Genomic DNA, 15,618 nt, shown 5'->3' on the forward strand with positions numbered 1-15,618 from the left:
ATCTAACATTATTAATGGTAAACAATAATGCAATAACTACTTAACTGAAATTTGTCTGTCATAATATACATGCATTGCATTCTTTAGCTCATTTCTTTTTTGTGGTTACTTAATAATAATGGTGGTTAGTGATCAATAGTCATTATTAAAATATTTTTTATAGTTCTTTAATAATATCCTATTATAATCCTTTTTGCAAGTACCCAGTGGGTACTTTGTAGCAAAATGTCATTTCTGATAGATGGAAAAAGATATACTTGCTTCAAACAAATACTCAACTGCATAGGAATGGGGCACCATGCAGGTTTTTAACCTTTAATTTAAAAGACGAAAACCTCCTCAAATGTCCTATAAATCTACACAAAATGTCCCCAATAACTGCTCCCCCCCCCAAAAAAAAAAAAAAATCTGTACAAAGAGAAAAAATGGACGACCATTGCTAACCTAATTCTGAGAAGGCAACTACATGGCATACTGATCATGTGTCTTTAAGAGTTTTAGAGTCACTGACTTGAAGTATGCAGAGTCCTGGCTTCACTACGGTGACTTAAAATGTTAAAACCAAAGGTAGACAAGCAAAAAACATTTTTAATAAAAGATCTTCAGTGGCGGCTTGCATTATTTTCTCAACACAGATTTTGTTTAGTTGTGATGGTTAATCTTGTAAAAATTTAAACAACTCTGACAAGCCCATTCATGCAATCACTGCTTGAGATTACAGTTGTGCAATCTATGTTATTCCAAGTAGATCAGCTTTTTCAATGGGTCTACAACATGACAAATATTTATCAGTATGGTACAGATTATTGATAAAATAATCTGTGATGCCTTTATTTAAATTTATGGTTCCATATTTTCCCACAGAATTTCATTGAGAAATACATCTGAAAGAGGAAATAAATCTGCAACACTGGAAAGAATACCCATGAGGTAGTCTTGCAAATTAAGGCGCGCTTAGCTATGCATTTTTAATGAAGTTTTAAATTTTGCATTACTATTTTTATATCACACAAAATACAAGCTTCATTCAGATGGCTGTAGTGCTTGGCAATGCTTTTTCTTACATATTAGGACTTAATACTACTGTGTTGGGGACAACTTCAAATTTATGATTGTTTATGTCATCTACATTGGTACAAGGGCCCTGCTTTAGTTTATTAGATAACTCTTGGAAGTAAAGTGCCTTCTATTAGATTGCAGGCTGTCCCCGATTAATTCAGGAATTACCATTACTATTGGGAATCTATAATCTTTCATATTTAATGATCATTAGTACACCAACCTTCACCATGTAGTAAAGTCCCTACTTTACTTGGCTCCTTAATACCTTACTATTTGATTTTAGGAAATTATTTTAGGATTAAAAAGGGAACAAGTTTGCTGATAATTTTAGTGTCCATTTAAAAGGAGTGTTTTAATCAGCTTCCATTTCCAGCTTCTGCTTACAGCACAGATCAGAAGCAGAAAAACTGCACTCTTGCTTTGCATTGCTTTATTCATTTATGTGCTTGCATATTTAGCAAAAAATATTGACAATATAATGTGTATGAAAAATGTTTAAAATGTGAATATGTACAACCAAAAGATGTCTGATACACAAACAACCTAAACATTTGATAATGCAAAGACTGATTGGAAATCCTTAGGTATACCTGATGAAAGTATCTCCTAAATACTTATTAACATTAAAAACTTTGTTTCCACAAACTAATTTACCTAATACTCGGTTATGGGAGTTTTTTTTCATAACAAATTGTCTTAACGCTGATTAGTAACACCCAACTAATTATATTCTTAACCAATGTCATATTAACAATTTAACTTGGTAGATACGTGTACATTTATGCATGCACAATCCTGATATTGAGTGGAACTTAGCCAATGTGTAGACAAATCACATCTGCCTGATATGATAAATCATTTCTAGCAGCTGAGCCAGAATCTTTGTACTCATGATTTCCTAATAGTTCATTTTAAGCCCCCAAATTTTTAATTATATTCCAAAACATCTACAGCAAATTGGAGTATTTCCACAGTACAAACTATGTAGAACTATACTGAATTTGTCCCCAGGCTGTGGATATTAAACTATTTACATATTATTAACAAGCAGCACTAAATTATTTCAACACAAATTTATGGATCAAAAATAAAAATTAGGACTTGTTTTAAATTGTACTGTCTGTTCAGAATATGTAAATATTTTAATGTGCAGAAATGTGTGCACAGGCCCATATATATATAATTTAACTGATTAGGAAACCTAATAAAACCTTTCCCCCTTTTTTTTTACACAGTGAGCCAGAGCCTGTCAACAAAAGGTATAATAGCATTTATTTATATATTTATTATTTCTGCACTGATGTATTTCTTTTACTGAATTTAAAAAAAAATGTCCCTAATTCAGCAGGCAATCTTGGGCTCCCAGTAACAGGACAACAACAACCACCACTGAGGAATCGAAAAGGTATTTATGCAAAGATGTACCACGTCTTCTAGTTAGAAAACCTCAATTCCAAAAGAAAAATACCCCTTTCCTTCTTTAAAGGTCTATACAGCATTTCTGCTAAAATCTGCAATCTCCCAAACTCATCATGGTCACCTGTACACTTGCTTTTATTAAAGTACTAATAATGTCTACTTAATACATCGTCTCTCCTTTAATGTGAACTAAACAAAAATGATGCTAAAGTAAAATATGGTTTATTTGTGTTAATAGATGCAATGTCATGGTTCTGAAAATGATCAGAAAAATATGTTTTTAAATTAGAATGAGACCTATTCGGATAAAAGCTCATTTACAAAAGCTATTAAAACTGAAATAAACTGGATGTGAACAATAAATCCTCCTTGGTTGTCTGTTGACTGAGAAGTATCTGGGTATCTGGAAGTATCTTGTGCTGTGGCAGACTATGCACCTCCCTTTGTCCGCCCTGCCTCCCAGTTTCTATAGCCGTGCTTAGTTACTTTGCAAATGCACCTTCCTAAAGGGCCACCAAATATTTGATTATCCCAGTGGCCAATAGGGTGATATGGGGAGAGGGATTGTTTGCACCCATCATGAGGAAGTTTTATTTGCTATTCTATTTCCACAGCCAATGTTTTAGGGCACCAGGACACTCTGAACAGAACCAAGAATGTGTTTGAGCACCTGATGCTTCTGAATTTTTTTTCTGTGGCTAAATCATGATTTATGCCAAACTTACAGTTTGTTTTAATGTAAGACTGTGTCACTAACCTATGCAAATATAAATAAGCATAATCAAACAACTCTTAATTAGATGTTACCCTAAAGAAGAACAGTATTTCAAAATGATTAGCATATTCAGAACTTAGATAATTTATAGATTTTTACTTTCTGTAAAACTGTTGACCTTGACCATGCCCCTCATGCCTCTCTATAGATAATTAAGGTAACCCATCACATTTTAGAAGCAACTAGGCTTTGAAGTGAGAGGGGTTGGGGTGAAACTCTGCCTTTACAAGACAATGAGGGGTTAGCATTTAACAGAGGGGTTCTACATCTACAGATAGTTGTGCTAATGCTTAATCAGAATTGCATAATGCTGTGACAGGTTTACCTTAAAATTTATTGTTGTACAGTTTTCAGGTGTTCTTTATGTTAGGAATTTGATTTTTGATGCCTTAAAAGTCCTACAATTTTGTTTTTTGTGCAGCTGATGATTTAGAATTTGATTTTTCTTGACTACGCACAATGACTTTAGCATAGTCAAAGATTGAAACATGATCCCATGGCTACTTAATACTGTTAGCTCCTTTATTCCCCTACAAGTCATTCAGTTTGGTTGGGATTTTTAATGTAGCTATATTTTTGGCATGGTAACCCAATAGCTACATTTGCAGTCCCAACATTCATCTTTCTCCATTACTCTGCTGCGTCTCCTACTGAATGTATCATTTAACATGGTAATCTAGGTAAAGTGCATGCCCCCTGAGATTACTATGACCTTTCCTGTCAGCACAAAGTAGCCTTTAAATCTCCTCTGCACTCATATGAATAAAAGTTTACTCAATGAGAACCCCAGGTGGCTTGTTGGTACTCAGAGTTCTCTTCCTGTTAGCAATTTGCTTCCATGTTTATCTGGTAAATTACGTATATAAACAATTCAAGTAAGTCATCCTAATGAGGGGTAGTAAGGTTTTATGTGTTCTATATTTAGAGAATGCAAAAATTTATTAAGCAAATAAAATGGGCCTTATTTATTAAAGCTCTCCAAGGCTGGAGAGGATACACTTTAATCAGTGAAGCTGACAGTGTATCCTCTCCAGCCTTTGAGAGCTTTAACAAATCAGGCCCATTGACTTAATATTGTTTTAGGAATATGAGTTCAGCAGATATACAAATATAGTAATAAGCAAACATGCATCAGAATCTCGGAAGGAATTTGAAAATATATAAAACAAAGTACAATTATTATTGACATACATATTGAAGTGACCAGTGATGAAGTGTCTGCCTACTTTGGTGACCGGCTAAAAACTGTTCCTATATGTTATTGGTCTATTTAGTGCCCTATTACATTGATGGTGAGTAAGAAGACTTTTTCTTACAACATTGGCCCTGATAGTGCTACATTGATAGCAGACATATCCCCTTTTACAATAATGGTCAGTGGTGAAGCACCTCTGCACACTGGTAGTGGTAAAGTGTGCCTTTATATTGATGACCAGTGTTGTTTCCCCTTAATTTGGTTTTCATAGGTGAAAAACTGTCTTATATGGGAGGTCAGTGTAGTGTCTGGTTCAATTAGTGGTCAGGCCAGTGATGTGGTCTTTTCGTGGTCTGTGGCAGTGGTCCCCAATGTTTTGGACTACACGGACCACTAAATTTATGGACTCCAGACCACGCATGTGTCACTCAAAGGGGAAGAAACTTCCCCCAGAGTGATGACATAATGCCAGAAACCATCCACAGGTCTGAGCCCACGATGGTAGAGTGGGTGGGTTCTGTCCAGAGACACAACCCCCCACCGCCCTAAGCCTGCGATGCATATGGAAGACATGGTCCGTGGCTCTGGCCGGTGTACCCCCCACGTGGGGACCTTCTCCTGACCCTGCTGGGGAATGCTCCAGCCAGAGCCCCAGACCACAGGTTGGGGACTGCCGGTCTATGGTGTAGTGTTCCCTCTTACACTGAAGGTCACTGTAGCAATGCCCCTTACATTGGTGGTCAGAAATTCAGTGACATTTATTGGTAAGTGCATTGATCATTTGCATTGATGGTCAGTGGTGAAGAGCCTCCACACTTTAAAGGTCAGTGTAGCAATTCCTGCTAAGATTGGCGGTTGATGTGAACTTTGCCAAGCAAATCATTAATGTCAACAGCTATGTACCTGGAGAAAAGAGACTTTCTTTTCTTTGCTCCCTTCTGCATCCGTTTCTGTATAATTGGTTTATGTTATGTCATGTTAAAATCAGTGACTGGAAACAATATTTTTTTAATGCATTGGATCACTTTTATAATTTAATGTTTGCATGCAAATTATTCTTCTGCACATGCATTGGTTATAAATGATACAATGTTAACTGCAATAATGCACTTGGCACAAGAGCCTCTAACTGATCTGGGGTGAAAAGAATTCAAGTCTGAGAACTCTTTGTTCAGCCTTTTTTTTTTAATAGCTGTATGAATCAGAATTTGTACTGGACAAGCTTTGCTTACTTTGGCTTTACTCACACCATTGTGCTTATTATGGAAGAAATCAGCATGAATGCTGCTAGTGTTCTTTGCATCCTGTGTTATTATCATTGTTGCATTTAATTCCGTCACTGTAATTTACAAGGCGTCAGCATAAACCCTGACACAGACACAATAGATAATAGACAAAAATGTGTGAACAGTTAGATAAAGTTTATATAAATTCATTGTGATTATTTATTGAATAATGATAAAAGAGAAGGTTTTAACTATAGTTAATAAACAATATGCAGATTTGCACATGCTAATCCAGAATGCTATTTCCTATTAAAACATCAGTATTTGAGACAAATGTCTACTTGCAGATAGACTGTTTACTTGTATGGTGTGTATAGTACCTTAAATGATATGTCTAGGCCAATATATATATATATATATATATATATATATATATATATATATATATTCAGTACATCTTAGCAATATATTTTCCCATTATCCCCTTATTAACAGTGCAAGTAGAGAATAATTTACCAACAATCCTGTCTGTTTTTAACTTCATATGTGGGCTGACAATGCAGAACCATTGCTGTACTAAAATACCAACTGGCATTGTCAGCCCTGCAGGGGAGGACAGGATATATTAAGCATATCATTATATTCATTTAGACATCATACTGTTCCGCATAAGCTCCATACTTTGTTTTCAAGTTTTGAGTTTTCAACCCCCTTGCTATAAAACCCTAAATAATATCGGGTCCAAACAATTATTTCAAAAGTCATATACTTAGTTGATGAGACCCACCTGTATTCAGTAAAAGTGTAACATGATTGTCACATGATGTCTGTTTACATACAGTAAATAGAGCTCTCAAAGGTACCTGACTCTCCCACTCCACTAAGTAACTAACACAAAGATCAAGGAGCACTTCAAATTGGTTTGAGACATAGTTGTGGAGAAGTTTGGATCAGGGTTGGGGTTTAAAATAATATCCCAACTTTAAATATACCATAGAACACTAATAAATCCATCATAGCAAAATTTATTGAATATTCAACTACTAAAAGAGAAGACTGCCCACCCCAACTCACACACTGGGTTAGCAGGGCATTATTCAGACACCAAGGATAACATAGTAGCTGCAAAAGTCCACAGTGGAGATGTCCACTGATGGAGATGAGAGTATCTGTCTACAGTAGCACTTTTAGCTGTATGCTCCACAAAGTGTGGTTTTATGAGAGGGGCCTCTTTTATAGGAGAGGCCAGAAAAAAATCCAAATTTTAAAGAAAAAACAATAAGAAAACATACCGGTACCTAGTGTTTGCCCACCTGCATGTGGCAGACTCCCAAACACACGAAAGAAGGTTCTTTGGTCCATTGAGACTAAAATTACCCCTTTTGTCTATCATAAGAAACCATCAACCCAAGAACACCATTCCCACGATGAGACATGGTGATGGCAGGATCATATTGTAGGGATGTTTTTTCTTGGTGGGGACAGGAAAATAGGTCAGAATTAAAGGAAAGACGAGTAGCAATAAATACAGGGCATTCTTGATGAACTCCTCTATCAGTCTGCCAGGGGTATGAGACTGAATAAAGGTTCACCTTTAAGAAGCAAAATGACTCAAAACACACTGCTAAAGTTACATTGTAGTGGTTTAAAAGAAAAAATGCAATTCTTGGAATGTCCTAGTCAAAATCTAGATCTCAACCCAATTGAGAGTCTGTGGCATGAAAACTTTCAGTTGCAGCAAGAGTTATCTACAATGTGTGGACTTTGCATACCTATGCACACTCATGATGTCTATTGCCATGTCATGTTGTCCTAATTATTGTTTGTGTCACCTTCAAAGTGGTAGACGTGCTGTGTAAATGAAATGGTGCTAATCCCTCAAAATCCTTTTAGATCCAGGTTTTAATACAGTAAAACAGGACAATGGAAACTGAAAAGAATGAATACTTTTGCAAGGCACTATAGATTTCAACTATGCAGGTCAGCACACAACAGGATATAGACATGGTTCCATTAACTAAATAAGGTCCCATGGCTCCTCTACCTTCTTAGATACACCTCCTACTCTACAGTTGTTTTGCCAAATTTAGTCAGATGTTTCAAGAGAAGCCCAAAACAAGGCAAAAAAACAAAACAAAACAAAAAAGTAAATATTGAAAAAAAAATCAACTAATAAAAAGTAATAACAAAAAGCAAGTGCTAACTTTGGCACTCCCTTCTTTATTCAGTGGTCCATATGTGCATACTTCAATAATGTTATTTTTTTTAGCTTTGTGTCTGATCTATTCTAAACCAATAAAGTAAACAACTGGACAATTTTGTTTTTTAGAATAAAATTTCTTTTATATTGCCTAATATTCCTATGTTTATATTATTTTTTATACTCTGGCTATTCCAAGGTCAAAACTGTGGCCCGTTTAGAACAGTACATTACTTAGTTTTTTTAAGTATGAAGTTTAATTCATTTATTTGTATCAATGCTGATTTAGACTGACAAAATGCTTAGGGTTTTGTGATAAAGATTTCCAAAAGAATAACGCACAGCATATATGCATAATATTTAGCTATTCAGCACAACTGGATTTATCTTTATTAGGCAGAAAAAAATATCTTGCAAATTGTCTTACACATTTTTGTTACAACTCTGTTTTATGATTAAATATTAGCATGCATAGTAGCAATAAAAACCTAGTTGAAACTTTATTTTTATTTCCATGCAGGAAGTCCTGGGGTCCAACAAACAGGAGCACAACCACCACAACAACCACAGAAACCAAACCGTAAGAAAAATAATGTTATCTTGTGAATGGAGTAAAAAAAGCATATGCTGTATTTTCCTGTGCAAAACAGCTAACACATGAGGTGTAAATCACATTATGTACAGCTAAATGTTGAGCATGTGACAATCTGTTCAGACCAAAGATGTGATTATGGTAATTTTTTGGACTGTGTGAAGGTGTATAGAACATGGTTAACAAAATTGCATCAGTGAACCAAATGCACTGCACAACTATACAGACACATGTATTGTATAGTAAAGGTAAATGATAACAAGTATAAAGATTTATTTATATTGCTGCAAATTATGCTGTTGCTATGTCTAAAAAATAATTATGTCACTTTTTACTTATCAACAGGGCTTTGCCTAACAAACCAGATGGACAAAAAATGTAAGATCGCTTATTAACAGCATTATTGTTACTTATTAAATACTAAATAAAAAGAGAGGAAACCATATCTAAGTAACTAGGAACATATGAAATCATTAACATAGGTTGACTAATGAAATGAACTATTCCTGCTTTCTCATAATAATTACATTGATATGAACTTTTTTTTATAGTGTAACAAGCCAATTAGAAAAGATTTGTCATGACTAGACTCATGCAAACATCTGAATTATCAGCTATAAATTATTATAATTTCCCTCCTCTCTCCAAGCACAAAAACTTTATTTTAGATATTGCATTTGTGTTTAGTAAATACCAAATCTATTTATTACTTTGTAAACATACTAGTGACATTACTATGCTGCATCTAATTTGTGCAGAGAACAGAACTATGGGAGGGACCCAGCAGGCCTACCCACTACCGGCTGCCTGCAAAAAACACAGGCAGTGTATAATAAAGTAGCCATCCTGCAGAAAAAGAGAGAGCAGCAGTGACTAGCATTCAATTCAGTAAACTCCAGCACAAAGAAACACTTCATACTACTGTATATTACTGCACAGATCTAGAAGCACATAAAAATGTAGGCCTATTGTATTTAGACAATATTTGCTTATCCGGGAGCTCAGTTTTAATTACAACACACAATTACACAAGTACACTCATTTATAGTGTCATTTGCTGTGAGGTTGTCACTGTTTGCTCATTCCTTGCTACTCCTAAATGTATACTTTGTGTACAGGAGTATGGCTACTAATGGTATTGTGTCCTTTATCCTTTGCACAGTGTCCAAAATCCTAGAGAATGGAGCTTTACCTTTTTTAGACATCACCTCTGCTATCTAGTCTGACTTAAACTGATGAGTCAGACTAAGGAAAATCTGTAAGAAATAAACCTTATTCACTATAACCAATCTAGATATTGGTTACAGCATAGGACAATTAATTATTGGCTAAATTTGAATTAGACCATTGGAAAACAGTATAACCAGTCTGACATTGGTGAGATGACCCAAAAGGTACCAGAAACTATGCACTAAAACATTGTTAGAAGATATTTACAGGTCACCACATCATCACAGATAAAAAGAAATCAAGGTTTATACTAGAAGGTATTATTTTATTTTATGGATAGCTAAGGTGGGTTTTACTGTGTTTTGTAAAAAAAAAATATGGCTAGTTAATAATGAATATTTATTGTTTCTTCTGGTGTTTCATATAATTGAATGACTTAATAAATCTTTATATATTTGTGTGATTTTATAGCACCATTTACTCATCTGACACCAGGACTGCAGATAAGCCAACAAGAACCAATTTTATTGACAGTGCTAGATCAAGGTATTTTTTTTCATTGCAACTAAAGCCTTGTACATATTAGTCAGTGGTTCTAGGTGGGGCATATGTTAACACTTAACCTACAATAAAAGTTTAGTAGCTGTCAATACTAAGTGATACAGAATAAACCGAACTAACTGTCACCTTGATACAGAACCTTTGTGTCCTTGAAAGATTGGTTTTCTCTTGAGAACGTCATAAAATTACATGTAATTATTTTAATTTGCTTTGCTGCATTGGCTGTTCCATAGATAAAGAAATAAAAACTCGATTGGTCAGTTTTGAATGACAGACCACAGAAATCACAATTACAGTTATGGATATAAGGACGTACACACAAGAGGCCTCATTTATTAAAGCTTTAAAATACTGGAAGAAAACAGACTATCATGAGTGAACCTAGGTGATCCAGCAAACCTGGAATACATTTCTTAATGATAATAATTTCCTATTGGGAATTTAATCTTTGAAAAAATGAATTCCAAGGTATGCTGAGTCATCTCCACCAGTATTCGAGAGTTTTAGTAAATCAGGCCCAATATGTGAAATATGCCTATAATGAAATACATATATTATGTGAAACAAATTAAACTAGGAAAATAGGGCACAGCAAAACAAAATTTACGGTTAACTGATATGTCAAGGATCCTACACATTTATTGCCTATATCCCAATAAAAAACTATAACAAATGAATGTATCTATATAAAATTAGAAGCATGAAAAACGTTTACACATAATAATGGTGGTCTTTAAGGAAATGTGTGGGTTAATATCACTCAGCTAGTTTTAATCTTATCAGTTTTAGAAAGATAGGCATTTACATTTGAGGGTTGCCATAGTAACTGCTCACCCTCCTGATTGCACACACAGCATATGAACTACAGTTTCACTGTTGTAAGCAGTACAAAGCTAATTGAGAAATTCCAGCAAAAGCATGCAAGTTAATTATTTCTACTGTTTATTCAAGATTGCTCATGAGGTTAAATTGTTCCCTGTGTTTTATTTGTAGATTTGAAAAAACCGAAGACAAACCTAACCTACCCACTTCTCCACCAGCCAGAATTGACAGCAGGTATTTATTCATACCTCATAAAGGTTGCCTCTTCAGACGAGCCTACATTATTAGATGTATTATTCTGTCCAGTGCCTGGTCTATTACTATTTCTTCATCCCAATCCCATTTAATGTACAGCGATGCGTAATATGTTGGAGCTATATAAATCCTGTTTAATATTATTATTAATATTATTATTAATAATATTAATAATAATCATATTCTGACACAGATCAGTTTGGCAACACAAACTGTATACAGCGTACTTGTTTTCATTACCTAATGGTTATGTCACTTATCCTTCTAGATTTGGGAGCTCATGCAAAGCCTTTTCTTCTGTTGTTTCTTGTATTGCTGTATTTCACTGATCAAGTACCACTCATATATATATTTGGTAATACCATGGTAAAATGGTATTACCAAAAGCCCTAACAGGAAGTTCAATAGGACACAGATAAAAACAAAAACAAACTACTGTGGGGAATAAACTGCCAATGTTTTAGCATCCCAATAAAAAAAAATGGATATCGGTGAACTTTGGGGAGCTAGACCAACACAGCTTTTCATATGTCTACTAAATATTTGCTTGTCTTCCTTTCCATCACTCTCTTCATAGTGGGATCTCATTCTCCTGTTCATGCAGGGAACCCTTCACACTCTTCATATAAGTTTCTTCCTTTGTCTGTGCAGAGGACATCATACTTTCTTGTTTTTCTGTCCATGCAAATGTCTTTTTGCCCACTTCACAAAGGTTACCTGGTATGGTCTATATAGAGGATATTTTTTTTTTTTTTTTACAGAAGGTCTTCCATTTTTCAGTCCTTGAACTGGACGTAATTTTTTGTATATGTGTATTGCTCCAACCTGAGCCATTGCATAGACATGCAAAATCTCTTCAAATTACAAAATTTTGGCATCATTATAACTCCAGCATGGAGGTTTAAAATAAAAAAATTGTTTGGGCATGTAACATGATGCATACATTACATTAAACATGAATATTGGCTTGTTTTATAGGAAATAATTCTGTGTTTATTCCTTTCAATATTCCTTTCATTTCATGATGTTCTTTCACTTTGTTTATTTTTTGTTGATACTTTAATAAAAATTATTGAAAAGTAAACATGTACATTGGCATTAAACATTCTTAAGTTAGTGTGTATGTAATATAAAATAAACATACACTAATATAATATACAATAAAGATAAATGTATAAAATAAATGTAGATAATCATATAAAATAAAATGAATAAAATATAATTTTATTTTAGGCCTCCATACCCTACTAAGCCTGTTACTTCTGATAGTGGAGAAAGGAGAAGTACAGTGGACAGAAGGCAAAGGTATGCAAGCTAAAAGTATGAATTTGTATACAATGTAGTTGTGCAGCCATGTTTGGTAGGATATTACATTAAGTTAGGATCAAGATATCATAAACTCATACTCTTCGAAAAATGTATGTATATTAAAGGCTGTGCAACAAAAATAACGAAAGTATGTGCTGCCTATTTTACCATTGCTATGATTTGTAATTGACTTAAGTAAAAATCACATCTTGTGTAGCAATCAGCTGAGCAGCTAACAAAGGTGACTGTAGTCCCCACAACAGGATATTTCCTATTCTTCCTTCTCACTTGTCCTTCCCCTTTCCCAACTCTGTAGAATAGAACATGCTGTTTGGTAGTATCCCTTGCTAAACCCAGCAGATGCAGCCACTATGAAACAATTAATTCTCAATGTAAACAACAGAAGCATCAAACTCATGTTTTCAGGCAGGTAAACTTACCCAGCTCCCCACTCCCAACAATAATTTGGCAGCTATTCACACTGCAACATAAACATAGAGCAGGTGCTCAAATAGAGGAAAGCAGAGTGAGCTGGGAGAGCAGTTTGAACAATTGTAGTGCTTCTGCTATGAACATTGCAGACTATTTCTTCAACAGTGGCTGCAGTTACAAATGTCAGTCAGAATGCCTTTTTAAACTTATTTACTGCTTATGAATATATAAATATATGTAAATAACTTGGCATTAGTTTCATTTTATCTACAGTATAGTGTTGTGATTGAGAATAATTATTAACTGTGCAATTATGTTTTTTGTTACAGAAGTCAAGATCTGGATAATCTCATTGAAGTATCAAGCTCTAGGGTTGTAAACAACAAGGGGTAAGCTATGTCTAAAAAATATGCCATGCTTTAGAAAAGTTCTTTAATATGAGCTTTTCTAATTCAGTTGGACTAAGTTGTTCTGAATAGTCTCTTTGATGATGGTCCTAAATAGTGAATACTGTGGCTAGCCAAATATGAATGGGCTACTCAAGTTTTAAAAAGAGGCCATACCTGAGATTAGTTGAATTAAATGGTACTCGGGCTCTAATAGGTGTCTGTTATTCACTTTAAAATTGATGTGTGCTTTCTTTTCAACCAAACCGAAGTCCCTAAATAGTATGTGTATCAAAATATATTGTAAAGAGCAGGGTAATACAGTAATCATAAATTTACTATGTATTCTATGCCTATTTTTAATTGCTGAAAGTTTGGCTTAGATGCTTTGGACTAGCTATAGCTTTCAGGGATTAGTGCTACTTGTCTTATTGGACTTAGTCAAAGTTTCACAATTTAGCCAAGGTACTTTATGGATGGCGTGTTTAAAATTCTAGCTTTTAACTATACCCAAGTTAATTTACAAGTTAAATGTTATATTTGTGTTTTCATTTATTACCAGAAATCAAAATGTGGATGACCTGATTGACATCAAACCCAGTGTAGAAAAAGGAGCAAAAAGGTACACTAAATTATGAAATCTTAAATTCTTAATGTAGAAAGGGGATCATAGTGCTTAAGTAACTAAGGCACCCAAAATCAATATTGGTAATTGTCAAGTTTGAAGGGCAAATTTTTTTTAATTTTAAGCCTTGAGGTGATGATGCAGGTACAAAAAAATTTATTTTAGTAATAATAATATATATATTTTATACTATTTTATAAAATACAGTAGAACCCGATAATCCAGGACTCAGATAACCGGAAAATTCAGATAACCGGCACCTGACAGCTTTGCTTTCTTGATTGCTCCTGCACCCCTAGCAGAGCTGTGGCATGTGTTTTGTATCTAAGAATACATACCACAGCTCCGCTAGGGCTGCAGGAGCAATCAGGAGAGCGTAGCTGTCAGGACAGCATAGCAGAGCTCTGCTGCGGAATTGGCTGAAAAAAGGGAAACGCTTGAGCCATCATCAGGGTTTCCCTTTTCTCAGCCATTTAGCCATTCAGCACTGGAGATGAATGGGGATAAGTCTCCCCATTCAAGTCTAGCGCTGAATGGCTGAGAAACCTCAGTTTCAGAGTAACCTCAATTAACCGGAAACTACACTTATCCGGCCATTCCCATGGGTGCCAGATAACCAAGGTTGTACTGTATAGCATTAAAAATATATTTTTTACTTTTGGGTAATTCAGTAATGTCTGACCCTTATTCAAAAATGTTGCAATCCTTGGGAAATAGTAGGTTTTGGTAAAATTGTCTTGCAAAATAAGTAAAAATCCTTATTTTACAATCAAACATTTAAAATATCTCATATAAACTTTGACATGTTCATGCCGTTTTTAAAGCTGCTTTATTTAAATAGGTAAATTTATTAAAAGTATATCTAGTGCGATCTAAGATCTATATCTAGATCGTAATGCAAGTGAAGGGGAGAGAGCGCAGCGGGATGCCGCTCCGTCGTTCTCCCCCCTCCGTCGTTCTCCCCCCTCCTCTCTCTATAGAGCCGAACGGTGCTGTATGTACACCATTCGTTCAGGCATTGTGCTTACTTTTCTTTTTATGTTATTTTGCTCCAAACATATTACAGTTGGAAAGTTGTCATTCCTAATGTAATATAGGCATTAATAAAGTATTCCATTTTACTATGCCTGAATAACAGTCAGTTTACGTTCTGATTTTAGCGGAGCTCAAAATATCGACAACCTGATAGACATCAAACCCACTGCAAACAGAGGAGCAAAGAGGTAAATACAAATATTACATTTATTAACCTATATATTAGAAAAGAATTACTGCCTACAATGAAATGATGTGCTGATTTGTACTTGACTGCATTACTGCACATGTTGGGTCCAGTTGCAATCCTTGGGAAATAGTAGGTTTTGGTAAAATTGTCTTGCAAAATAAGTAAAAATCCTTATTTTACAATCAAACATTTAAAATATCTCATATAAATTTTGACATGTTCATGACGTTTTTAAAGCTGCTTTATTTAATAGGTAAATTTAATAAAAGTATATCTAGTGATCCTTCTTTTAAAATTTTTGTTCAGACACTTTGGCATGTTATGCTGTTACTCTATCATACACTCTTCCGAGAAGGATTGTGACC

The 15,618-nt window shown here is 34.7% G+C and overlaps 1 protein-coding gene across 9 annotated transcripts in view; it reads left to right on the plus strand.

Moving 5' to 3' along the window:
* The window catches only part of SCEL (sciellin), a 49,865-nt gene that overhangs the window by 14,843 nt on the left and 19,404 nt on the right, over positions 1–15,618 (plus strand). For 8 of the 9 annotated variants that reach the window (XM_072410844.1, XM_072410860.1, XM_072410853.1 and 5 more), the window contains exons 6-16: positions 865–930; positions 2,298–2,321; positions 2,408–2,467; positions 8,398–8,457; positions 8,815–8,847; positions 10,111–10,185; positions 11,194–11,256; positions 12,511–12,582; positions 13,347–13,406; positions 13,966–14,025; positions 15,189–15,251. In XM_072410844.1, the coding sequence (XP_072266945.1) occupies positions 865–930; positions 2,298–2,321; positions 2,408–2,467; positions 8,398–8,457; positions 8,815–8,847; positions 10,111–10,185; positions 11,194–11,256; positions 12,511–12,582; positions 13,347–13,406; positions 13,966–14,025; positions 15,189–15,251 (636 nt within the window). The remainder of the gene's footprint in view (positions 1–864; positions 931–2,297; positions 2,322–2,407; positions 2,468–8,397; positions 8,458–8,814; positions 8,848–10,110; positions 10,186–11,193; positions 11,257–12,510; positions 12,583–13,346; positions 13,407–13,965; positions 14,026–15,188; positions 15,252–15,618) is intronic. The other variant, XM_072410867.1, reaches the window with a different exon arrangement.

The sequence above is a fragment of the Pyxicephalus adspersus genome, chromosome 1 (assembly GCF_032062135.1).
Source record: "Pyxicephalus adspersus chromosome 1, UCB_Pads_2.0, whole genome shotgun sequence".
In the NCBI taxonomy this organism is placed as follows: domain Eukaryota; kingdom Metazoa; phylum Chordata; class Amphibia; order Anura; family Pyxicephalidae; genus Pyxicephalus; species Pyxicephalus adspersus.